This window comes from Triturus cristatus, chromosome 3_1 (genome assembly GCF_964204655.1).
Source record: "Triturus cristatus chromosome 3_1, aTriCri1.1, whole genome shotgun sequence".
Lineage (NCBI taxonomy): Eukaryota > Metazoa > Chordata > Amphibia > Caudata > Salamandridae > Triturus > Triturus cristatus.
In genome coordinates, this window is record NC_140583.1 from 309751336 (window position 1) to 309778305 (window position 26970).

General features: G+C 46.3%; 1 protein-coding gene across 1 annotated transcript in view; it reads right to left on the reverse strand.

The window, feature by feature from the left end:
- LOC146860159 (uncharacterized) overlaps window positions 1-26970 on the reverse strand; it is a 330246-nt gene that overhangs the window by 235286 nt on the left and 67990 nt on the right. Inside the window, exons 5-6 of the mRNA XM_085646318.1 lie at window positions 9760-9849; window positions 681-793 (exon numbers count right to left, since the gene is read on the reverse strand). Coding sequence (XP_085502444.1) covers window positions 681-793; window positions 9760-9849 — 203 coding nt within the window. The remainder of the gene's footprint in view (window positions 1-680; window positions 794-9759; window positions 9850-26970) is intronic.

The window sequence follows — 26970 nt, forward strand, 5'->3', positions numbered from 1 at the left end:
TCACTTCTCAGGGTGTGAGGGGAACTCAGCTCATGACCAGTGATTACTTCAGCTCTTTGGGGCAACCTCTAAGAGAGATCTCTCTGAAACCACACTGTGCAAATATACGGTTTGTGATTATATGGCCCTTATTAATAGGTGTCCTCCCTCCTCGTAAACAACATTACTCTGGGTAGAGGTGTTTAACAGGTGTGGCAAATGCCTCTTATTCTGAGTTTTCTACTTGAAATGAGGCAAACATACAGAATACCATACCAAATTTTGCATGTTTTGCATTTTGTCTTGGCCTTTGCTCCTGATGGATGCGAAAGGTCTGACCTGCCAAAGTTTATCAGGGGAAAACTTCAAGGGTGTTATAATTATCACACAACTCGTACTTCCAATCCGTGTGCAAACTTATGTTTGTATAAGGTATACAATATTGCCCTGAACTTGTGATCACAGTCTATGAAGTAATCAGAAGGAAATTGTCAGGAGGTGGTAAACTCAATTCTCTGTTGATATCCCAGGGTTGACAGTTTGATACATAGATTTAATGCACTCTTTTGTAACAATGGAATTTTCAAAGGGCAAAGTAAGTGAAAGCATTTTCTCTCCAGTCGCTTGAGTATAGAACTAGAGTCCCATGTCTTCATTTTGTAAGATTACTTTTATTTAGTTATGCTACATTAAGGGCTGACCTTTTTGGGATGACAGTCGCTGGACGGGATTTGTTCACATAGTCTACCATCTGTTTGTTCAGATCAGCAAGTCGGGCCATGGCCATCTCGGAAGAAGATAACGCCGCCTTCACCTGTTGGGGTAGAGCAGAAGTGATATGACGATGCAATGATCCTCAATAGAAAGCACAGGCAACTATGTGGGTCCCACACATGATCCTTCAATGTGCCAAACCAATGCAACGCCATGTCATATGATCGTTATATAACAGAACATATGCAAAGCCATGTGCATGACCCTACACAACTCAAATCAATTAATTGCCCAAACATTAAGGTAAGCGACCAAAGTCCCCGACCTGGGAGTATTGCTCAAGGTTATCTGTAATCTGCATATGGACCAGATGACCACTGTTTTTATTGCCCACCTTTGGTTAGAAGCCCATGGCTTTCTATAAATTCGATAACAGAACTGACTTTGATGCACAACATCTGCTACATAAATCGTCCCCAGCTTCATGCTTGCTATCTCAGCACTATTTATGTCTTGTGTTTATTCTTCACTTTTAGGGCCAGACTGGGAACCGAAACCGGCCCTGGCAAACTGCTCGGCTTGCACCCCCTGGGTGAGAGAGGTACAGCCGAGCAGTTTGCGAGGGCCGGTTTCAGCCGATTTTGTAACAGGGGGCCGATATTTCCGACCCCTGGTAACAACAAGCATTTACAATGCAATGGTCTCGGCATTGTTAAAGTTAGAGCTATTGGCATTGCTCATGACATTATTTTTGTTTTTAAAACATCTCTGTCTCTCTCTCACAAAAATAAGTCTTATTTTTGTGTGAGAGAGAGAGATGTTTTACAGAAAAATAATGTCATGAGCAATGCCAATAGCTCTAACTTTAACAATGCCGAGACCATTGCATTGTAAATGCTTGTTATATTTAGTTCACGGTTGTGTTTATCTGCGAACCAGGCCCGGTTATTAAACAAATAAGCCAGGCACGACAGTAGCCAATTGATGGAATCACGGATCAGGCACTTCTAGATTTCAAAGACACTTGACCGCAGAGCTTCCGTAATTCAATGGGGCTTCTGGTTAAGGCTTCTATGCGTAAACAGGGGGCAGCACTGCCCTTTGCAGCAGCGTTACTGTACTCAGAACAGGGCAGTGGTGGAATGTTACTGCGGAGCTGATGAGCTTTTGGGACAGTGTCATTCATTCTTAGCAGAGGGGTTGTTGACCTTTTACAATTGCAGTACAGCCTATCTGCAAAGCTGCAGTGCCGCTTTTATTGATTTTCGAGACCCCAAGGCAAGTTATATTTGTGTTGCCCCTGTTCGGCACAACTTTTTGTTTTATTATCAACTCTCTGCCAATACAAGTCCACTAATAGCAAACACTCGTGCATGACAGGTTAAAGGTAGAGCAAGAGAGATAGACAGAGAGATGAACTTCACTTTCCCAGGTCCCCTTGGAAGGTGGGGCTCTGGGCAATTGGACACTTTGTCGTGTCTTATAACGTCTCTGCAAACCGCTGACTTGCTAATGGATCGATATTGCCACTGGTCAGCAGAGCTGATGTTTTATGTTAGTTCAGTACTGACACTTCTCAGTGGGGCTCTTGCACTTTCCATGGGACACTGGTGTCACTTCTTAGCAGCACCGGCACTTCCCAGCGAAATTACAGCACTATTGATGTGCAATAGTGGTACGTCTTATTCACACTTCTGCATCTTCATGGCGTGGCGCCTCAGCACATCCTTGAGTTTCTATGAAAGCAGTTACATTCTTCTTGGCGCTGTTCAGCACAGCTGTAGTAGTACTTTCAGTGGGTGGGACAGCGGTGGTATTTCTCAACAAATGGGGTATTTTAAACAGACCTAAGTAGCAATTCTCGACAATGTTGTAAGGGTAACACGAATGTTGCTTGCTAGCGAGGATGCTACACACGTAATGCTCAAGTTAGCACTTCTCAGTTGAGAGCTATACTTTCATTGGTACAGGACATGCACCTGGCCACCTTTGGCACTTCTCGACTGAGGAGCTCTGCTTGCATCGGTACAGTAGATGTATCTGACCAACTTCGGCACTTTTCCAAGCAGGAGCTATACTTCCAGTGTTACTTTAATAAGCACCTAGTAAACCTCGGCACTTCTCTATTGAGGAGCTATACTTCCTCTGGCACAGTACATACAGCTGGCCATCTTTAGTACTTCTTGACTGAGGAGCTCTGCTTCCAGTGGTACAGTACGTGCACCTGACCAACTTCGGCACTTCTCTGTGACGAGCTATACTTTCAGAGGTACAGTACGTACACCTGATGTTCTTTAAAAAGAGAAGGACTCGCAAACCTGCTAAACATGACGCAGGAAGGGCACATCTACCAGAGCTCCTTTAGTGCAAAATAAGATAGCCGAGCCGGGCACTTCTCGGACATGTACCTACCTTTAATGAGAAGGGCAGCACTGGCTCGGTTCAGTAGGGTAGCTGTACATTTCATGACAGCGGTGCCACTTCTCAATCAACGTCAGTACTTCTGGTGGGATCCTTCCCAGCACTTTAAAACTGCCCTTTAACTATCCCACTTTAGGATGGTGGCGGCTACCACACAGAGCACGGCTACCACACAGAGCACGGCTGCCCCAGCGCTTGTGTTTTTCACACTTTGTAAAAATTCCGGGCTGAGAGAAGGGGGCTGCAGCTCCGGGCACGCTCGGGACAACAGTAGCCGGCACTTCTTAACGAGGTGCTTCGGTGGCTCCTAAGGGTTAAGCCAACAACTTTGGAGGGCGTTAAAGCCGCCGCCGCTGCTGCCTGCCACGCCACACTCTGCAGCGGCCCTGAATTAGCATATCCGACCTCCTGAGAGAGAAGTCAAGTGATATGTGAGTCTGGGGCCGCGCGCGCCCAGGGAGCGAGGGGGAGGCCCCTGAGGCCGCCATTGGTCAGCGGCGGTGGCAGCTCCTTGGCGGAGGGGCCGGAGCTGCCCGTGCACCAGCCTTCCGCTGGAGCTGCGGCTTGCACAGCGCGAGGGGCGGGAGGCAGGGGGACAGGCCGGCAGCAGCAGCAGGAGGAGGAGGCGGTGGCGAGGGGGAGGGAAGAACAGACACTGGGCAAAAGAAACAGGGAGGGCCTTTGACGCGGGGCGCCCGGGGGCAGAGAGAAGCTGCCTGGGCGTTATTCTGTTCATGGCAAGTGCGGGGCGCGCTGCTCGCCGCAGGCTGCTGCCGCTCGCCGCGCCTCCCGCTCCTCCTCCTCGCTCTCCTCCATTGTACGATGCTGCGCGCAGCCCTGCCCAGGGGCGCCGGGGAGGCTTGAGCGGCAGCCGGTGGGCAGCGGCCCCCGAGTCCCATGGAGCTGCCACCCAAGGCGTGAGGGGCCGCCTGTCCGTCTGTCCCTCCCCATGCTCTAGCGCTCAGGTGCAGGCTGCATGCGGTAACTGGGGGGAGATGTCAACATGTTTTATGTCTGTGCGCTCCTGTGCTGCTTGTGACCGACCTGTCTGTAGGCAGCAGGGATCGCGATCCACCGAGCTGTGGAGATACACTGACCCAGGGAGGTAACCCGTTATATTGCGATAACTCAGTCGATCCATTGGGGTTGATCGGTCAGGGTGCTGCAGGTTGGATTGGGGACTTTGGCAGAATCGCCCGAACTTGGTCCTCTTTTATATAGAATCGTCCCCTCTCCTGCAGGACGCTATCACAGGGGCGAGTTAGTCTGCTTCTGGGAAACTTCAGTTTAAAGTGAAATCCTCGGGCGCCAGCGGCCGTGCCTCGCTCTATCACCATGACTTTTTTTTTCTTGAATAGCGCGATACTGTCTGGTGCTGAAGGCGAGGAAACGCAGCGTCCTTTTCGGATTCGGGGGCGTGTTTTGCTGTTGTCTCCTCCTTGAGACTTCTCGCAAAAAACACGCCCCCCGATCCGAAAAGGAAGGGGCCTAATCGGAGTGACTGACCTCTTCTCCAGTGGCTGGCCAGCATTTAAGAGGCCAGCCAATGGAGAACAGGGGAGAAGAGGGGCGGGTTCAAGCCCCTCTTCTCCAAGTCATTAAATCTCCGACTTCCGGTTCTGCCTTTCGGCAGACCGGTAGTCCTCGACCTAAAAATGGCTCCCAGGGACCCCAAACCAGCCCCCACCCTAGCGGCCCACCGGGGAAACACCCGGTGCCCGCTACGGCCAGTCCAGCCCTGTTCACTTTTCTTAAAGAATTTGCTGATTCATTCTTCACTAATTTGGTTGGTAGGTGGTAACAATCGCTCCCATAATATGAGTGTGTATATTACATCTTAAAATTATTACTCCTAATCCTCCCATTTAGCAATTTCAGTATCTCTTTATTAGTCCTTACATACCCTTTCATCTAGCATTTTTAACTTAGTCCGAAATGGATTCTGCTTTAAGTTATGTACATTTAGGGAGCATTTTGTCCCTTAAAGGAAGGATGTGGAACCCGCCCCTCCTCCCCCGATAGTGGACTTGCATTCACCAGCAGCACCAGGAGTGGAGTTACCACCGATAAAAAAGGTGTCTAGATTCCAGTGACTAATCCTAAAAGGACAGCCATGTTGTGTTGCATTGCATTATGTTATTTTTCTCTATTGCCCTTTCCCTTTAAATCCTCCTGTGTACTTTTAACTCTGGCACCTGCCATGCCGTTTGATCTGATTCCATTTGGAATTAGAATCCTTGTTATTCTGCTGCTGGACTTTGACTGAGCAGTACTGTGTCTCATGAAATAAACTTCTTTAACCTTCACTTGGACTTCTTACTTCAATTTTTAAGGATTTTACATGTTGGCTGCCACATCATTTTTCGCTCCTGTCCAGCCCATCTCAGGGATAGTAACCCACCCCTGTTCAAAGGGTAACATTTCAAACTATGAACTAGTTCTAAACCAGGGCCTGATTCACAAAAGTACCTTTCATTTTTGAGTAAGTTTACACATGTTTAGCTATCCACCAAATTAAAGGACCTATGGGCTATACAACTTTGAGTAATTTGCACTCTAGAGCCTTTAATCCGAATGTATCTTAACTTAAATTTTGGGGAGTAAATTTACACTTGGATTTTGTGAATAGCCAGAATGAAGTAAACATACTCAAAGTGTATAGCCCCACGCTCTTCAGTGTGGTGGAGACATGCAAGTTACAGTTTCGGAGTAAATTTACACTCAGATTTTGTGAACAGCCAAAAAGTAGTTAACTTACTCAAAAATGTAAGTTACTCAAAAGTGCAATTTTACCTTTGTGAACCAGGTAAGCATTCTCCAGACCAGCTCCAATCAGTTTCTTCTGGAGATGGGGTACTGAGTGAGGGACAAAAGGCGGGTGTTCGATACTCTGCAGTGATGTATGCAGTGGTAACACAGCTTCGGTTTCTGCAACTTGTAATCTTCCTCCAACGCACCAAACATTCCACCAGCTTTTCCCATTGTACTGGTACACTGATCATCAGATATCCCCTTGGGATCCACATTCTTGTAGGCGGTCTTTAAAACCTCGCTTTCTATCTTGTACTGGTCTTGTAGGTCCATACTTCCTAACTACATGAGGTTGCATTTAGTTCCACTAGGCATCATTTGATCACACTGAGGCTATTCTCTAACTTTTATAAATCATTTTGCTCCCCAAGTTATCACCCTGATTGTATGTCTTCGTTCCACCTGCAAAGATGCACTCATTTCCTTTTCAATGTTACCATGCACTGAAGAACAACAGACTTTGGATGGTCTACTCATGCAAAGATGCACCCATTTCCTTTCATTTCCTCTCTAATGACAGATATGCATTCACTAAAGAACAATAGAGTGATAAATGATCCATAAGATACCCCATAAGATATCCCACTTGTCCCCTACATGTCCTCAGCTCTATTTTCTGCATGTCACACAGCCATATCATATCCACGCTAGCTACAATTGTCCCACACTCCCCCCACGCCAGGATGTCTGATATTACCCAGGCCCCACGCAGTTCCATATTGAATTTTAAATTAAATCTAAATAGACGCCTTCTATCAGCCCCCAATTATGTATTTCCATAAGCGTCCAGTCACAGTGGCATTCTGCCATAAATTTCAGCGTATAAAAATTATGCTCCTGTGGGCATTGTACCATGTGTGTACACTGAGCTCATCAATGTCAGCCACACCTTTGAAAGAGCAGGGCTTTATATTGGGTACTGGGACCTTCACAAATTTGTCTTCAAATATTTCTAGCTCCCTTTATTGCCAGAGACACATCTTACCCATATTTCAATATATATTTTGCAGCTCATAAAACACGCCTCCAGATGTTTGGCTTAGCAATTAGAAAGTATTTGCTGCTGACCTCCTTTTCCCATTTGTTTTTTAATGTGAGGTGATGTCCCCTTATCAGGGGTGACATTTTTAACAATTAACACAGTGATTACAAACACCTAAAGGATGAATGGTAAGTTTATATTATTACGTGAAGCAAATAGTCCTTTTTAGGTCTCGCATGGCGTAGACTGTGCAGACATGCGCAGTCTCGCTGGCGAGATTTAATGATTTAGAGGAGATTTCTCTAGTGGGCTTTAAGCCCCGCCCCTCTTTTCCATTGGCTGGCATCACCGTTTATGCTAAACGGTGGCCAGCCATTGGAAAAGAGCGTTTAGTGACGTACACTTTTCTCTTTTAGAGCCGTCCCAGTTGGACTGGCTCGGTTCCTTTACGTTTGTGGTAAAAGCTTTTCTTATCTTTATGGGGCCATGTGTTTCAAACATATGGCCCCATAAAGACAAGAAAGCTTTCATAAAGGACGAAAGTGAAAGCGGACTGGGGAGCAGTGGGGGCTCTGCAGGCGCCTTTGCGGGAGGGAGGGCGGGTCATCAGAGGGGCAGATCACTTGTTTTCGTCAGTGGGTGGTCTATCTTCTTGTTGAAATATCTTCTGGTTCCCTAACCAGCACAAAGACAACGGAACTCGTACCCATATGACGCTCTGATGTAAAAGACAACCCGGTGACAGAAAATAGGGACACATTGACACTAAAAATGTACTCGTGAAATAGTCGTCCATGACAAAAGCTATTTATTCCTTCTTCATCCTTCGCTGGTTCTCGCGCATAAAAGGGAACAAATGGAAAAGAAGCTTCGCGCCTGTGAGAGGAAGCGCAGGGACGCTGCTGACGCACGCGCCAGGTGGGCTGTCCATCCTCGCCTGCCTCGGTCCTGGATTTGCCTCGTGGGTGTAAAGTGACGCACCGTGTATTTATAGCTCAATGCCAATATTCCAGCTGCGGCCTTTGTGAAACGTGCTTTACTTAGGGGAAATAGTCGCTTCTCTGAATTTTGTTTAAAATGGAGCTTGCTCCCCGGAACACTCGCGTCTACCGTACCTACTCGCAGATTCGCCAAGTAGAAATGCAATAAAAAAATTCCCTTATGAAAGCAATCATTAACAGCAAAGAAAGCATTCACATCATTGAGCACCATGCTAAATCCCAGCCATCGTGGAGTAATTAGCGGACCGGCTTTGACAACGGATGCGTTGGTTTCCATGGAAATAACGAAACCTAGCAGAGGTAAACGTTAATGAAAACAGAAGTGTTTTTCTACAATGAAAAGCAAAGTGAGTTCTGTTGCTCTGATATTACAAGTAAACTGTAAATCAAATGATGATTTGGAACCGGTGCTTAATTTGTGCTCAAAAGGGAGAAAGAAGGGGAAGAAAAAAGTGAAAACTGAAGAAAGAATGGTCAAAAAAGAACCTGCAAGAGGAATGAGATAAAAAGGTAGGAATAGATGGGTGGTAGAATAGAACAAGCATTGGCATAGCCAATAGGTCTCACCTTTGGGAACTTATAAGTGTTTAGCCATGCAACAGTTGATGTTGTTGCACCAAGGGTATTGTGCTGGATAACTAAACACTTATAAGGTCCCAAAGGCGAGATCTATTGGCTATGCCAATGCTTGTTAAGTTTAGACGTGGTTAACCTACCACGATCTTACAGGAGGCTTACATCCCACCCATTGCTTACCATAAGTTACCTTTATTTTCACTCATTTGCTTGCTGCTTTTTCGATGGCTAATCCATTTTGCATTTGTCCCTCCCCTGGAGCACAGCCTCTTTACTTGTGTGCTTCCACTGCTGGGAAACTATTATTTTCTTTTTGCTTAAGCACCCCACGAGAGTGCATGTGTTTTCTTGTGGTGTCCTTCTCTCCCCCTTACCGTGTTGCTCTCTCTCGTCCATCTGTTTTTCACCACCCACACGGCTGTGTCTTGTGCCTCCATGCATGAGCCCTCCAGCGGTGCATGTGTTTTCCAGTGGTGTCTATCATGTGCTTCTCTCCTCCTTCCCGTCCCGTGTTGCGCTCTCTCTCTCTCTCGTCCATTTGTTTTTCACCACCCCACAGTGCCCTGTCTTGTGCCTCCATGCTTGAGCCCTCCATGAGTGCATGCGTTTTACAGATGTATCCCTTTAATCCACACTTTGCAAATCACCAATGGGGTGTTCTGATTTTTTTACAGTATTCTTTTGCTCCAAGTTCTGCACTATGAGTGTCCAGAAATTTTTTTACTGTGCCCATCAGAATTATATGTTCTGTATATTTCACATAACGATTTCAGCTCCTGCAATCAACTGAAATCACGGACACATTCAGAAGTAACCATATGAGAATCAGTGAGGAAACACCGATTCCTGTGTATTATTATGTGTATTATTTCCCCAAATCTGGTTATTCCCTGCCCCAGCATGGACAGGACCCCTGATAACGGAAAGTCTGGGGTACAGAAATAATAGGGATTATAAAGGGTCACTCATTATGGGAGCCCATGTGTAAGACTAAATAATCACTGGAAATCTATTGATCTATGATGAGAAGCATAGTCATGTTTGCTTTAATCTGACTCCTGTGCATATTCCTTGCAGGAACTTTTTAAGTGTTTGTATCAAAACACTCCTGCCCTTCCTTCTGGGTTGGAGCATGGATAGTTATGAATAAAGTGTGGCCTTATTGCCACACTGTTTCATATTGGACATGTTACTGCTACCTTTCTCAGCAGAACCAGTGTCCTAGACATAGTCTTGTATAGTATATGAATGCAGGTACATAACATGCTACAGTACCTCGTCTGCCACGTCGTCCAACTCTGGGTGAAGCTCTTCCGTCACAATGGAGACGTCTTCTTCTGCAAGCTTCGCATAAAAGCTGAAAAACTACATTAACAAAGCAACAGAAGAACAAAGGGGGTTAAAGTGTTTTCATTTTGATCATTTAAAAAGATCCACTAATTGGTCACTTTAGAATACCTAGAGTTTGGTTGTCGTTGACATTTGATGCTTACATGTATGTAAGTCTCTCTGCGAAGACACCAGCTCACTAATGACACTAGCATTGTAGAAGAATAGATGAGACAGCAAAAAGTAAAATAATACAAGAGGAAAAGGGACAGGTAACAAAAAGGATATTATGAGGGACCACTCAAGGGCCACTATTTTTTTCAAACGAAATTGCCCTGTGTGTTGCCTTGAGCTCTGTTGACTGTTCCAGAGTCAGGATGCAGCCTCTTCAAGATGAACTAGTTATAGAGTCCCATGGTTATGCTGTAAAGGATTAATTAAACTCCATGTTCATCAGCGACCAGTACCCCCAAGTACAGTGACTAGATGATGAGAGGCAGTGGGGTGGGTCTACATACTGCTCCAGTAGAAGTACCATGGTCCTATGTATGGTTTAAAGATATGAGCAAATCTGCTGATGGGTGAGACGTTGGACAGAACAGATAGGTGCAAACAATTTATATTTATGACAGCAATTTAGGCCTTCTTGGAACCAGTGGGGAAATATCTGCTCAGGGGATCTCGAAGGGTAGAAGCAAAAACCTGGTGTGAAATAATCTATGCAGAAGCTGTAGGACCAAAATGTATAGCGTGGAATCACCTATGTAGGAGTGGATATAGCAAAAACCATTGGTTTGGGAAAATCTATGTTGGGATCTCGAAGGGTAGAAGCAAAAACCTGGTGTGAAATAATCTATGCAGAAGCTGTAGGACCAAAATGTATAGCGTGGAATCACCTATGTAGGAGTGGATATAGCAAAAACCATTGGTTTGGGAAAATCTATGTTGGGATCTCGAAGGGTAGAAGCAAAAACCTGGTGTGAAATAATCTATGCAGAAGCTGTAGGACCAAAATGTATAGCGTGGAATCACCTATGTAGGAGTGGATATAGCAAAAACCATTGGTTTGGGAAAATCTATGTTGGAGCTGTAGGAGTAAAACTATGGGTGTGGGATTTAGCTAAGCAGGAGCTGTGAGGGTAAAATGATGGGCATGAATAGGGTGAGATGTTTGTAGATTGCGGTGTTGAATTTGTTGTGTGATGTCTTGCGGTGTTGGAGTGTTGAGTGATTGTGAGATCAGGCTGTGAGCGCGCGCAGCCCGGGAAAATCTTAGACTCGTCGAGTAGCTTAAGTGATTCTGGTGTAGAAGACACCCAAGGTAGATTTTTTTGACCACCGAAAGGGGATCGTGAGAAGTCATCGATTACCCGGACCGAGATAGGGAGCGAATGTGTGAGTGCGTGAGGAACCAACGCTGGTCGTGGGTTGTTGTACGTGGAATTTGAGCATTTGAAACCTATCAGAGGCAATTGTCCGGTCGTTCGCGGACAGACAGTTGCCAGTTGAGGTCGACAATTTCGAGAGTCTGTGGACGGACAGTCAGAGAAATAACTTGTTTGGGACAAACGGTTATTTCAGCGTGTGAATGGGACGAATGCAAGCGTGAGACGTGAAGTGTGAAGGAGGGGGAACTGCTGCGAGCGGAAGAAAAGTGACGTCAGAAGGTGCCGCGCTGCGATAGGTCGGTTGGTGTGAGTCGCGTTGCTATTGGTGGATTTCACATCAGGAAGTGAACGAAAACATTGTGCGCAAGCAAAAATCTGTTCATCGTGAAATGTTTTAAGGTTTTCCGAGCATTATGTAGAGGTGACAAACATGTGGTTACTCGTGGGTGAGAAAAAGCCCCTCCCGAGGATACTCCGGCGTATTATATGGCAAGAAATGTGGGGTTGCATACCATAATTTGGCTTGAAAATTGGCATAAAATGACCCAAGGTGAGGGAGAATTGGCTTTCCCACGATATGGTTCCTTCAGGTTGGAAGTGTTGTATCAGTTGAAATCTGTAATGGCGGCACTACAACCTTTGCCGAGACCAACTCAGTTTGAGGCATTGCATGCATGGATTAGAGCAGCACACGACATGCAGAGAGACCGCAGTCAGGGAAGGGTGAAGAAGTCAATTAAGGCATTCCAAGAAGTGAGGTGGGATGCACAAGAGAAGAGGTGGAGAGTACAAACTATAGAAGGGGACAGGTTGTACCCACTACTGGAGAAGATAGACAGTGCTAAGTCAAAGAGTGCGGATGACGATTACAGCGATACAGATGACAGTCTAGTAGAGAGGTTGTTGTCTGAGAGACCACCTCCATACAATCCAGACTCTTATGAAGGGAAGTCGGCTCCAGCAGAAGGGACTAGTGAATTACAGACTCAGTCAGAGGCTAGAGTAGAAGGGAAAATCTCGACAGGAACTGAGGGCATGAAAAATCAGTCTGTATTAAGCACTGAGGTTGGGAGAGGTGTGAGGTTACCGGATGCTCTAAAGGTACCGGTTACCATTGGGCCTATTGTTTCAGTTTACGACCCAGATCAAGAGAAAGTTGGGAGTCTAGCACAGTCAGCTGTAGGAGCGAGGAGTGGGATCGAGGGAAATGAATCAGTGAGTGGAATGGAGCAGACTCCGAAACCCATAGAATGGAGTACGCCATTGCCAGCTACATCAGATTCTTCGAGGGGACAGGCGGATGCGAGATCAGTGAGGCCGAGGTCTTTGGTCGAGTCAAGATCAGATTTGCGGATGTGGGCACCGCCAGTGAGAAATCAGAGTCAGAGTGAGAGAACTGTAGAAAGTGAACGAGGCACTGTAGCAAATCGTTCTGTTCCTATGAGCATGTCAGAAGAGAATAGATCTCAGGAACGGGAATGCGATTATGATGAACGGAATGAAGCAGCTTGTCGAGAAATATTGAATGGAGCTCTGAAAGGAAGAATGTTAGATGTTATAAGGTTGAAAGAAGAAGTAGATGAGATAATAAGTGGAAATTTGCCTCTTGAAAGAATGTACATGTAGGAGCAAGACGAGTTACTGTTTGTAGCGAAGGATGTGAATCGCAAGGCAAGAACTGCACAAGTGAAGTTGTCAGATCTGGCTAAGAAGTATGATGTGGACCGGTCTAAAACGAAATCATTGCAGGGAAGCCATAGATTGCAGTATAGCGACCAAGAATTGGAAGAGAAGAGGGTCATGGGATTGAAGACCCATATCAAAGATTTGATTGTAGCAATGCGTACATGGATTATGCTTGACAAGTGGGAAGAAAGGTGGTCCAAGAAGAAGAGTTCTAGAAGGACGATAGGAGAGACGCCACCTCCATGTGTGGGAATGATGGATGTAGGAAATTTTCCTTTACGAGAGGTACAGAATGGAGGGTATGTGCATGTGCCTAGGAGTAGGGGTGATTTGGCTGCATTTACGAACGATTTTCCCCATTTGAGGGAACAGCCTGTCGAGTGGTACAAGCAGGTTGACCGGTTTGTCAAAATCTCGAAGATGTTGTGGATTGATTTGAGCACATTGTTTGACATTGTGGTTCCGAGTGATTTATGGTCGGCATGTAAGATCGCTGTTGAGTGGCCAACTTCAGAGCCTGACAGGGATCCCATCTCAAATGGTCCGTCACCCATAGTCATTAAGAAGTTTGAACAGGTGATTACGTGGCTGAAGTCGAAAATTTCACCTCAGGATATTGATTGGGTCAAGATAGATCGGATGGTGCAAGAGCCAAAGGAGACGGTACATGAGTTTTATGAAAGACTCTTGCAGGCCTTCAAGCAGTACAGTGGATTAGATGTATTGGATACAAAAGACATGGGACAGTTTGTTTCGAAGTTTGTGTTGGGATTGAGACCAGAGGTTAGTCTCATGATACAGCAGCATTTGATTTGTTGGCAGAATAAGCCGGTGGATGAGATTTTGGGGTATGCTAGGTATTGTAGTGATGAGATAGAATCGAAGCACAGGAAGTTGCAGGACAAATTGATGCTTGTTCAGATGCAAACGGCTCAGGAACAGCCTAATGGAGGAACGTTAGGAAGGAAGCAGGGGAATAACCAAGGAGGAAATCAGAATGTCCAACGTCAGGGAAGACCAAAGTCAGTTTCAAATTTCAAATTTCAAATAATCTTTATTCGGTTATTAAAAATAGCCATAAAAGATACATATTATACAATCGGGCCTTATAAAACACAGTATTCCATACATTAATAAATAATTCATGTTAAAACAAGCAACTTAAAAAGCAGACATTCCCTGTCATCCTTAAGCGGGAGAGCTATACACTTATACTCTACTCCTTTCTTAATTTTAGTTCCTTTATTAATGCTCATTTATAGTGCCGTCGACCCCATTACTCCTCTCCCCTAGTTTTCCTCAGCTTGACTGCCAGGCGCAGAAAATGTACCATGCTAAACAGTGTGAAAGTATCAGCAGCGAGCTTAAGAAATAGGAGGGCCACTTTGGCCTGTTCAATATTTGCACGTTTAAGTAATGTTTTTAAAAACAATGAACGTGGATAAGAATAGTAGGGGCACAATAAAACAAAATGCAGGGTGTCTTGCGGAGATCTAAGATCGCAGCCGCAACACCCTTTTGTGCTTATATCATGTACAAAACCTGCCGGGACAGCCAAAATATGGTGTAGCAAGTCTAATCTAAATCTAGACATTAAATATCTATCATGTCTATTATACATGTTTGCTAAATAAAATTCCATGCCCGGCTGAGTTTTGATGAGCTGGTGTGATCTCACTGTGCTTTTAGACCCCTCTTTTACTTCTCTAGTCCTAGGCAAGTACTGCCTGCAGGCTTTCTTTATGCTGCCCTTATCTTTATTGGCCAGCGTGCTTGGCTCATTAAAGGACTTTTCATAACCCAGCCTGGTCAGAACATCCCTTACATATCTTAGCCATGGTATTTTAGTCCACTTATCCCCTTTCATGCAATCCTGTATAATTAATCTACTCAGGGTGGCCTCTGGATTAGTCCATATTTTTACCCAACAGGAAATTGGGTTAGAGGCAGCATGATCCGTAAGGTAATCCATACCCAGTTCCTCATGGGCAACATACGAGGAGACGCTTATAGGGACCTGCAGAAGCCTTTTTAGGAATGTATCTTCTTCTTTTTGAATGTTCCCCATATCACGAAAGCCCCAGGCCTCGCTTCCATAGAGGATCTTTGAGCAGCAAACAGAACTATATAACTGGGTAATTTCGTGCGGGGACCAGCGACCCAATCTTGTTGCGAAATTCATAATGGATCCCACAGCACTCGGAAATTGACTACATTTCAAGCTTACTAGGGGTTTGAAGCTAAGTTCTTGGTCAAAGACAATCCCCAAGTAATTAAAAGTTTTTACTTTTTCCAATGTATGGGTGTCTATTGAGAAGCTATAGTTCTTAACCGGTTTTTTGCCTACTTCCATAACATACGACTTGGATAAATTGGGCACTAAATCTAGGTCCGCCATAAACCTGACGAACCCATTTATAAGCAACTGCAGACTCCTTCCTGTGCGGGCCAAAAGTACCGCATCATCTGCATAAAGGAGGACTGGTATGCTTCTCCTTCCTATACAAGGGCAGTCTGCGTCCAGCCCCCCCAGTGCTTTATCTAGCCCATTTACATATAATGTGAATAAAAAAGGGGCCAGGATGCAGCCTTGCCGCACCCCTCCCCGGCAGTGGAACTCCTCAGTCAGGTCGCGCTCATCTGTAAATCTCACCTGTGCCGTAGTTTCAAAGTGGAGTGATTGAAGTATTCGTAGCAGACCCTGATCTATGCCCATCTCAGCCAGCATCTCCCACAGCTTCCTTCTGCTAACGCAGTCAAAAGCTGCTGAGAGGTCCATAAATGCTAAGTACACAGTGCCTTCCCTAGCCAGGGTGTATTTGGCCACTAGATGGTAGAGGTTAAGGCACTGGTCTGATGTTGAACGCCCACTCCTGAACCCATACTGGAGATCGGTAATGATGTTATATTCTTTAGCCCATTCCAAAAGACGATTAAGAATGACTCTCCCCATGATTTTCGCCGTGACATCTATGAGGGATATTGGGCGATAACATTGGGGGTCATTTCTATTCCCCTTTTTAAAAATTGGGACGATGACTGCCGTGGACCATGATCTCGGCATGCCCTCCTGACAGGCAGCATTTAATACCCTAACCAGTATTGGTGCCCACAGTTCCACCTGGCTTTTGAACAGGTCTGGTGGGATCCCATCAGGGCCAGGCGCTTTTCTTAACGTCAGGCCTTCTATACCAAGTTTCACTTCTTCCACCGTAAATGGTATACACTCACCCTCGGGTAATTCCAGAGTTTGGGATTGCAACGTCTCTGGATTACCCCGATTGTATAATTTAGAGAAGTGTGCTACCCATTCTTCCGGTAGGATATGGGATACTACCTGGGGCTTATTTGAATCTTGGAAACAAGGGTCATTTATTGTTTTCCAAAAGCTTGTCATGTCACGATGCTCCGCTGCTTCTTTTAGTGACTCCCAAGCTTGAGATTGAAGGCAATGCTTCCTTCTACTAATTGCCTTTTTATATTGGTTCCTGCATTCCATGATTGTGCCTCTGTCCCTTGGGGCTGTCTTGAGCGCCTGCTTCAGATTCCTATGTGCCTTCGAGCATTCTTTATCGAACCATCTTGGGCAAGGGTCTGTCTGCTTATTCATCTTACGCCTTAAGAGGCTATTAATCTGTTGGGCAGTGCCCTCAAATGCTGTAATCAGATCGCTCCCCTCAATGTTACTATCTAGGCATTTCCACATATAACTGTCATTCTCTACCAGGAGCGCTCTATGTAATGCCAGTCCATCAATCTTACACCATTTAATCCTCCTGCCCTGGTCCATTGCCTTGTATTGTCCCCCAGGAAACCTTTTATCTATTTTGGCACACTGATCTAGGGTCTCTATTGTTAATTCCAGAGGATTATGGTCGCTAAAAATGCTAGGGACTATCCCAAAGTGACTGACCCTGCCAGCTAAAGCATGGGAAACAAAAATATAGTCGATGATGGAATCGCAACCCCGCCCCTTAAATGATGGCGTCATTGAAACTGATGCACCATTCATGACTAGGTCCATTGTGTGTGTTAATGCAAATTTACCTAAAATCATGCCTAGTGCCATGCCTTCTCTAGAGTGCTCAACATGCCAGCCTTTTATGGAAGGACAGGCGTCCCATGAACCTCCTTCCTTCCCATTTCAAGTGTGGGCATGGGTGAGTATTAAAATCCCCCACTAAAATTATCCTGACGCTGGGATCTCCCGCATCATTTAGTCCAGAAATTCTCTGCTCTAATTCCGCCAAGTTGGACATAGATTGTCCTGCATTATAAAAATGTATAAAAATAACCTTAAGGCCCTTTGCAATGTATCTTATGCCCTGGAGGAATTCAGAATCCCACCCTAGGTCTTGCCAGCTCCCTTGCAGCGTCAATGCCGCATACAGAATTAGACCTCCCTTGGCTCGACCCATGGGTGATTTGCGTGCCGGGGTATAAAACAGTTTATAGCCCTCCAGGAACAGGCCACTGCAATCCGTTTCCCAAGCTTCCTGTAGGAAAATAATATTATATCCCTTGATAAAACTTTGCCATTCCTGGTTTGCCACTTTGGATGCAAGACCCGCAATGTTCCAAGACAGCAACCTTAACTCAGAGGTTGTGCGAGCCCTACCATCTGTGTCGTCTCTGGTCATCCTTTGTGTTATATTCGTCTCCAGGCTTATTTCTTGCGGGGCTGTATCTCCCACCACCCTTGCCTGCCCGGAAAGTATATCAATGTTAGCATCCTGGTTATTAGGTCCTATTTTACTTATGGTTCCTTGATTTCTTACTGCATCATATACTCTCTCCCCCACTGTATTTCCAACGCTCCCCAGTCAGTCCTGTTCGTCCAGGGCGGAATAATCAGTGAGGGCGGCAAATCTATTTGGGGCTAAGTACATATTGTCCCATCTGTTTTTCATAGGTAGTCTTGGCCCTTGCCGGGTCTGCCCAGGATCACGGGCACTATCCCTATAGAAGTAATGCAAAGGGAGCATCCTTACACACGACCCTCTCTCACTCTCCCCGTGCCGATTATCTAGGAGTTCTCTTACTAATCCCGGTGATCTATAGTTTACAATTATACAGTCGCCGGGGAACTTTTTCTCTCCTCGGCCAATCCAGGCTATCCTCCTGGCCATGAGGATGTGGTCATGTTGGAAACAATTAACTGGTATATTATTTTTAATCCAGTGTGCTGCTTTATTTATCAAGGTGCTAGTCGATTCCTCGGCTCCCTTGCTCAGTCCCGGGAATCCTACTAGCACCACTGCATATGGACTGGAGGCTGGGGGTAAGTCTAACATAGGAAGCCCAGGGGTGGCCTGCATGCAATCTATGCGGTCTGTCCCGCTATGCTTCGTGTGTTCCCTATGTTTCAGGCCAATAACTCTAGTCTCAAGTTGAGTATCTGAGTCATCCCGGGTTTCCCCATTCCAATTCTTGTTCCCCATATTACCAATGTTAGCTCCCTGTGATGCTTTACTACACCCTGCTTGTTCGTCTCCCCTTTTAGTTGGCTCCTTGTTTTTACAGTTCAACACTGTACTACCCTCCTCCCTCTCCTGCCCAGAGTCTCTAGCATGTTGTGGCTGAATTCGGGACGCAAGTTTGTTTATAGTCCCTTCCATATTCGTTATTTTCGCCATTACTGGCTCTAGCAAACGCTGTATGAGCTGTACCATTTTATTTTCTAGCTCTATTATAATTTGTTGGGTCCCACATGGCCCATTTTCATGGCAGCATCTAAGGCACCCTATTTTCTCCAAGTTTTTGATACTGCCTTTAATTGGTTTGGCAGCTCCCTTCCGGCTAGCTGTGTTGGAGCGCGTGCAACATTTTAAGCCACCCACCGCTGAGGGCCCCGTTCCGATTTTTTGAGTTTTAGTGCGTGTAGTTACGTCTTCCCCCAAGCTCTGTTCCAGATCAATCTCAACTTCTACTTGGTGATTGATGGACTCCTCCCTTATGGCTCCCCCATTCGTCGCTCCCTGTGATATAATTAACTGTAGGCTTTCTCTATCCTGTGGGCTGAGTGCGGCGCCTTGGTTGTCATTTGATGGCCCTATCCTGCCTGGACTTGTTATATCACCCTGCGGGTTATGGACTGTGATTAATGGTAAATTGGTAATATCAGCTTGAGTATACTGCTCCAAGGTAGACTCATTTGAATCTGCCGGAGCACCAGGCGTTACACAAGATGCTATATTGCCCAACGAGGATCTTTTTGTTGCTAATTGGGGGTCCAGGGACAATCTGCGCTCAGCCAATTGGATTTCATGTATTAATACGGATTCAGCTCTAGTAATGAAGGCATCCAGTGTCCCTTTAACCCCTCCCCCTACCCTCGTTTTAGCAATCTTATTTTTGACCATGATATCCCGGTCTTATATATCTTCTTCAGTCCCCCTAGTCGTAGGGTTAAACTATAAATCAGGCAAATATTGTGGCTGTAGAGCGCTGAAACCTTCTACATTGGTGTCAGCGTGTAGTCCGGCCGGGTGCTCAATGAACAACAGGCCACAAGTTCAATATATGCCAGAGTTTCTCCCCAGTACCAGTGTCCACTGTCAGATAACAAAATACAAATGTCACAATACACAGGTGGTGCAAAATACCTCTGTAGCAGGCTCAGCCCCCGGTGCTTACTTCGAGATGTATAGGACGTGGCCCAGCCCGGCCTCCGTCGGCCCCGGACGGCCACAGACGGCCCGCACTCTGCCCGGGCTCAGCCCGGCGCCGACCGCGCGCGTCCCGCGACGCGGGGAGAGCCTGGCTTGAAGTAGCGCCTCCGGGCGCGCTTTCCGCCGGATGTGGGCGGGTCGAAGATTGGTTGCTGGGGGCTGTAGTCCACCTCTACAGCGGCCTCGGAGTGACAAGAGGCGGCGAGGGAGACTACCGGCGGCAATGCAAGCAGGTAAGAGGAACTCTGCCCCCGAGCCAGAAGCCAGATAGAAACTGCTGCGTGGCGTGGCGCTGTGTGGCAGATTAGGCTGTGGTGCGATCCCCCCGCTCCACCGGGGGAGCCTGGCTTGAAGTAGCGCCTCCGGGCGCGCTTTCCGCCGGATGTGGGCGGGTCGAAGATTGGATGCTGGGGGCTGTAGTCCACCTCTACAGCGGCCTCGGAGTGACAAGAGGCGGCGAGGGAGACTACCGGCGGCAATACAAGCAGGTAAGAGGAACTCTGCCCCCGAGCCAGAAGCCAGATAGAAACTGCTGCGTGGCGTGGCGCTGTGTGGCAGATTAGGCTGTGGTGCGATCCCCCCGCTCCACCGGGGGAGCCTGGCTTGAAGTAGCGCCTCCGGGCGCGCTTTCCGCCGGATGTGGGCGGGTCGAAGATTGGCTGCTGGGGGCTGTAGTCCACCTCTACAGCGGCCTCGGAGTGACAAGAGGCGGCGAGGGAGACTACCGGCGGCAATACAAGCAGGTAAGAGGAACTCTGCCCCCGAGCCAGAAGCCAGATAGAAACTGCTGCGTGGCGTGGCGCTGTGTGGCAGATTAGGCTGTGGTGCGATCCCCCAAAGTCAGTTGATCCTAGGACAGGAATGGATGTGACGACATTGAAAAAGACCACTGCGTGTCATCTTTGTCACCAGGTGGGACACTGGAAACGCGAGTGCCCCCTGAATCCGATGAATCAGGTGCAGCAGGAAGTAGAGATAGTTCAAGTTCCTGTACCTGACATGGTTCCCACTGTGACTAGACCCAGGATGGTGAAAGGGGGGACTAGTAGTCCGCAGGTACAAGTTCCTCAGCCACCTAGGGTCCAAAATGTTCAGCAAGGAGTTCCAACTTACCAACAAATGCCCTTGTACGAAGGGTGCGAGGAGTTTGGTCCGGACCCGTTGGCATGACGGTGCCTGAGGGGGGGAGGTAGACTGCACGCTTGGAGCAGTCTTGGAGGTAGACCAGAGGGGACCATTTGTAGAAGCAGACATCGATGGTTACCCTATCACCTTTTTGGTTGACACTGGCGCTACCCGGTCTACTGTAAGATCAGCAGTATTCCCTAACCTACCCCTCTCGGGACAAGCTGAATTGCACCATCTATTGCACACCAAAGGGAGTTGAAGTACAGACAAAGGATGATGATGCGACCTTTAAGGTTGCAAATCAGCGCGTGTGTATAGAAATGTTCCGGCGCTGACAGTGGAGGAGCTTCCACTTGATTTGAGGGATTCTGTGTCAATTGACGTGTGGGACCTGAGTGGAGAAGAGATCGGATTGGTCAAAGGTGTAGATCCAGTGAAGATACAGGTCAAGCCGAATGTAGAATTCCCTAGGACGCCCCAGTTCAATTTGTCACCTGAGACAATTGCAGGGATCAAACCTGTAATTGAGTCTATGATCAAGCAGGGAATTCTGAAAGAGATCATGGGTAGCCCATGTAATTCACCTATCATGGGACTACAGAAACTGAGTGGGAAATTCAGGATTGTGCAAGACCTGTGAAAAATCAATGATATAGTTGCTCCCTGTTGTCCGGTGGTACCGAATCCGTCTGTTAACCCGTTTCAAATCCCATGTGAAGCTGAGTGGTTCACAGTGATTGACTTGTGTCAAGCGTTCTTCTCGATCCCACTCCATGAGGAAAGCCAATTCCTTTTTGCTTTCCGGCTGGAGAACGGTGTGTTAACGTGGTGTCGTATCCCACAGGGGTACACAGAGAGTCCATCGATCTTTAATCAGATCCTGAAGAAGAATCTTGAAAGTCTTGTGTTGCCGCAGAACTCTGTTCTGGTGCAATACATTGACGACTTGCTCGTAGCTTCAGAAACTGAAGACGCTTGCAGGATTGATACCATTGCTCTATTGAATCATTTGGCAGAGAATGGACACAAGGTGTCTCCGAATAAATTGCAGTACTGTCTGAGTGAAGTACAGTATTTGGGTCACAGAATTGAGAAGGGCAAGAGAAAGGTGTCACCAGATCGCATTGAGGCAATTATGAACATGCCTGTGCCCACCACTCAAAGAGAAGTCAGAATGTTCTTGGGAATGGTTGGTTACTGTCGCCAATGGATTCCCAACTTCTCCTTTGAAGCGAAGCCTTTGCAACGGCTGACGCACAAGGATGTGAGTGATCCGATACCATGGGACAACGACTGTTTGATGTCATTTTTGAGGCCGAGAGAAGCCCTGTGTCACGCTCCAGCTTTGGGGATGCCTGATTACAACAAGGCATTCACATTGTTCTGTTGCGAGAGAGAAGGTTGTGCATTGTCAGTCCTGACTCATAATCATGGAGGTGTCTGTAGACCAGTTGCCTACTTTTCAGCTACTTTAGATCCAGTAGCTTCTGCGTTGTCCGGATGTCTTAAATCCGTTGCTGCAACAGGTGTCAGTATCGAAAGATGTGAGAGCATTGTAATGGGACATCCACTTACAGTTTATGTGCCACACTCTGTTGGACTGTTGATGACTAGGACTAAAACACAGCACCTCATAAACAGGTTGACACGTTACACTTGCTGCAGAAAATGTAACATTGAAGAGGTGTACTGTTTTAAATCCGGCAACATTGATGCCTATTCCAAATGTGGATGATGAAGATTGTGAGGATCATGATTGTCTCGACGTGACTGAACTATGCACCAAACCGAGACGAGACATTGTTGATGAACCGCTCCTTGACCCTGATGAAATTTTCTTTGTGGACGGTTCATGTCTAAGAGACAATGTTGGTCGATTGAGAGCAGCGTTTGCTGTATGTACCATCACAGGGGTGGTTGAAGCTGCTTGTTTAGAGGGAGTACACTCCGCATAGGTAGCTGAAATCATTGCTTTGACCTGTGCCTGTTTGGCTGCTGATCAGATTCGGATAACGATTTATACCGATAGTCAGCACGGGTTTGGTGTTGTTTATGATTTCGGACAGTTATGGTCACAGAGAGGGTTTATGACATCTTCAGGTTCGCTCATCAGGAATGGGGAATGTGTGAGACAGTTGATGGAAGCATTACAATGCTCGAAAGAGATTGCTGTTGTCAAATGTTCTGCCCATTCCAAGGGAAGTGACTTTGTGTCTATGGGGAACAACTACGCCGACGAAGTTGCCCGATTCTGTGCAGAACAAGGATGCATTTACTGGAGGGTACACTGGAGAAAGTCAAGAAAGAACTGATCTCAGCATGATGTTAGCCATGGCCGATACATGGGAGGAGCTAAAACTATTGCAGGATGAGTTTCCTGATCAAGAAAGGGATGGCTGGATAAGATTGGGATGTGAGAAGGGAGATGTGGATGTGTGGGTTTCGAGTGATGGACGAGCTGTGCTACCGGAATGTCTGTTGAGTCCAATGGCAAGATTGATAAATGGTGCAGTACATCTTGGCAGAGATGCGATGGTGCGAGTTTTCAGACAGACATGGTACAATCCGAAGTTTCGTGGAGGTCAGGAGGGCCTTTCAATAGGATGCAGTTGGACTTTATTGAGATGCCGAAGTGTAATGGGTTGAGGTACATATTAGTTGTGGTATGTGTCTTTTCAAGATGGGTGGAGGCTTACCCAACACGTAGATGTAACACGCTCACTGTAGCTAAGCTGTTGTCGAGAGAGCTTATCCGGAGGTTCGGTTTTACGACCTCTTTGGAGTCAGACAGAGGGACACACTTCCATAGCGGAATCATGAAATTGCTCTGTGCTGCCTTGAATGTGGATCAGAGATTGCATTGCAGTTATCGACCAGAGGCTTCTGGGATTGTGGAACAAGTTAATGGGACTTTGAAAGCACGGATGGCGAAAGTGTGTTTGTCGACATCCCTGAAATGGCCTGACGCACTGCCCTTGGTCCTCATGAGCCTTCATAGTGTTCCTGATAGGAGGACAGGGTTGTCACCACATGAGATCTTAATGGGGAGGGCAATGCGAGTACCAGTGATACCTGCCACTGCTTTGATTAACATCGACTACTGTAAGGGAATGGCTGATGTAGTCCGTTCTGTGTCCCAGCAGGTGCAAGCAGCAACTGTTCCAGCCGCAAGTGACCTGTGCCACAACTTGTGCCCGGGATACTGGGTGCTTATGCGTAAACACATGAGGAAGAGTTGCCTGGATGTTCGTTAGCGTGGTCCGTACCAGGTGATACTGGTCACGAACACGGCAGTGAAGTGTGGGCGACTGCCGAACTGGGTGCATGCCTCCCATACCCGCAGAGTTCCAGCACCCTTGGAAGATACAGCCCCTCTCGTAAACAAAAATCCAGCTGAGATGGCAGGGCCATCTGAGAGGGCAAGCCAAGCTGTGATGGTTGCTGTGACAGTTGGTTGTGCACTAGATCGAGCTGAAAGGGGTTGTTCAAATCGAAGGCCCGAATTTGACTCAGATGGAGAAAGTGTTGCTGTGGGTGGAGTAGAGTCAAATTCAGCTGAAGAAGGAAGAAGTGCACAGGGTACCCGAAGGGAGAGCCGAAGTGCCACAGAAGCAGAAAGAGTTTGGCCCGTGAGTCAGAGGCGGCTGAACTTGAGATTGGCACCTGAAAGAGATCTTGCCCCAGTTTCTGAAACGTCTGAATCTGAACAAAGTGACGAAGAGCAAGCTCGAGCTAATCTGAGAAGGTCAAGGAGAACAAGAGTGCTGTGTCAAAGGTACGCCTCATCAGAGTGGACATACGCTGTGACTGATGCCAGGTGTATTGAGCACGGGGAGGGTTAGGTCCTTGACGCTGGTCAGCAATTCTCCGAACCTGAAAATAGACGTGCTATTACTGGTTCCAGGGGTGGAAATCAAAGGAATATTGACTCTCAATGTTCCGAATACACCACTTCTGAGCAAGATTCGTGAATTGATCTTGGAGACACTGGTTTTTCCGACTTTTGGTATTGTACCACCGCATCAAGAATTAGTGGTACTTCGTCTTGAAATTTTGCAGGGTGTCTTGGAGATTTTGGGAGCTGACCTTATTCTGGACTGAAGGTAAAAACTTTGTTGTACATAAAAGTCCAAAGAAGAAGATAACCTAGGCCCGAGTGGAAGAAGAATGAAGTTAGGGACTTTCTGTCAAGGCGATGAAAGAGGGCTAGGGAAATCTTTTTGTGGACTGTGTAAATAAGGAACTGAAAGTTGCAAGGGGATTTCCAGCTTTTGAAGTGTTGTCTGAACTGGTTAACAAGCAATATCTGGAGGAGAAAGAGACTCTTACTTGTTGCTGTCGAGCCAAGAACTTGGAGAACTTTGCAAAGATGGCAGATTCTGGAAATACTCACCGTAGGGCTAAATTAGTGATACGTACACTCTTAGGGTTGGTGATAGTTTCTATAGTTGTAATAGTTGTAGCCTCATATCGTTTCACATGAGCAGGAGGGGGAAGTACAGGGGACAGCTACACCTACCACCTCTAGCCAGAAGTAGGTTACTATAAGAGCTAAAAGAGCTTTGCCACTTGAAGAGTCGTGGATTTCACATAGATATATCTAGAAGTGATTTTAAGCTTAATGCGTATGCAAAATTGTTGTATGAATATGTGGATGCGAAAGATTGCTATGTGTGCATGCAGTTACCTTCCTCTGTAGATGAGGGTAGTAGATACCATCACCTTCCACTAACATAAGAAATTTCTTGTAGTTTGATGCTTAGTATCTTTTATGAGAGAAAACAGTTTGAGCATTTCTTTTCCAACTACGATGCAGTACTTCCTAAAGTTCCAGGTTATAAGCATTTGAATAAATACGATTATTACAAGTCAGAGGAAAGACTCCGGAAGTATTTCATAACGTCTTTGGAACTGGATACGGCTTATGGTCACCGACATAATTTGACATGTTCATTGTCAGATACAGAGAAGAAGTTTGTAGGTCAGGTAGAGGATAGATATAGAAAACTAACACAGACACGAAACACAGGAGATAGTCCAGTAGATTGGACAGACGAGGAGAGATTACACAGATCTAAGGGGAGTTATGGTCCCATAGCATTGGACCAGGTGTAAAAGGGGAAGTTGTGTGTGAAACATACTCAGACCTACTATGAAAAGGTCTCAGTAGGACAAAGTACGTGTGACCATATCTTTACAAGGGAAGATTCTGCTAAGAACTTTTTGCAAGGTTCGGTGCAAGTGATTCCGACTGTTTATTATGTGTGTGGAAGGAATGCCTATGTGAGGTTGCCTGTGAATTGGTATGGTACGTGTTACTTGGCTATTATTTTTCCGAAAATCTATCATGCGGAAGATCTGGAGCTTTTGGAGACTGGACATCATTCTAAAGTACGGAGAGCTGTGAGTGCGGGAGCAGTGATTGGTGATGTTTTTGGAGCTATGATACCAAGTTTGGGTGTGGTTCTGAATTATGTTAAGATAAGAAGGTTGGCAACTGTGGTTGATGAGTTGTCAATGAACACCGCAAGGTCATTGATACTGGTGGATGGAGAGATGTTATCGATAAGGACGATGGTTTTGCAGAATCGCCTTGCTTTAGACGTACTTTTGGCAAAAGAGGGTAGAGTCTGCAAATTATTGAAAGTTCAGGAATGTTGTACGTATATTCCAGACAATAGCAAGGATCTGGAGAGATATATGGATAACATTACCACGATCCATCAAGAGATTGAGGATCTGACTGAAGAAGGTGTGTGGGAAAAGGTTGGTAAAGGACTTGGTCGTATGGGAAGATGGTTTGCGAATTTGGGAAAAGGTTTCCTTGGATTTGTGCTCAAGCCTCTCATCATTGTCGTGGTTTGTGTGATCTGCTTGTGGGGTCTTATCAGAGCTTACAAGTGGTACAGAGGAAACAGAATTGAAAGAGCTCCAGGAGCGAGTGAAGTGCGAATGGCTAGACTGCAGGACAGTCAATATCAGTCAATATCAGAATATCAAGAATATGGAGAGGTTCCAACGGGGGAGGATGGCAACAAGTACTGTTTAGGTAGGTTCTTTCTCCAAGGAAGTTAATTGTGTGATGGTGTGATGACATTTGTCATCAAAGGGGGGAACTGATAGAGCATCATTTTATTCTGAAATTTGTAGGGGTGCATCATATTCACTGTTAGTCACCACCCGCATATTAATCGATGTAGGCTAAGAGTGTTATAGAAATGTATTATTAGAATCGTTTAACATAGAGGTGATTAGAAATGTAATAATGCTTTTCGTGAAGAGTG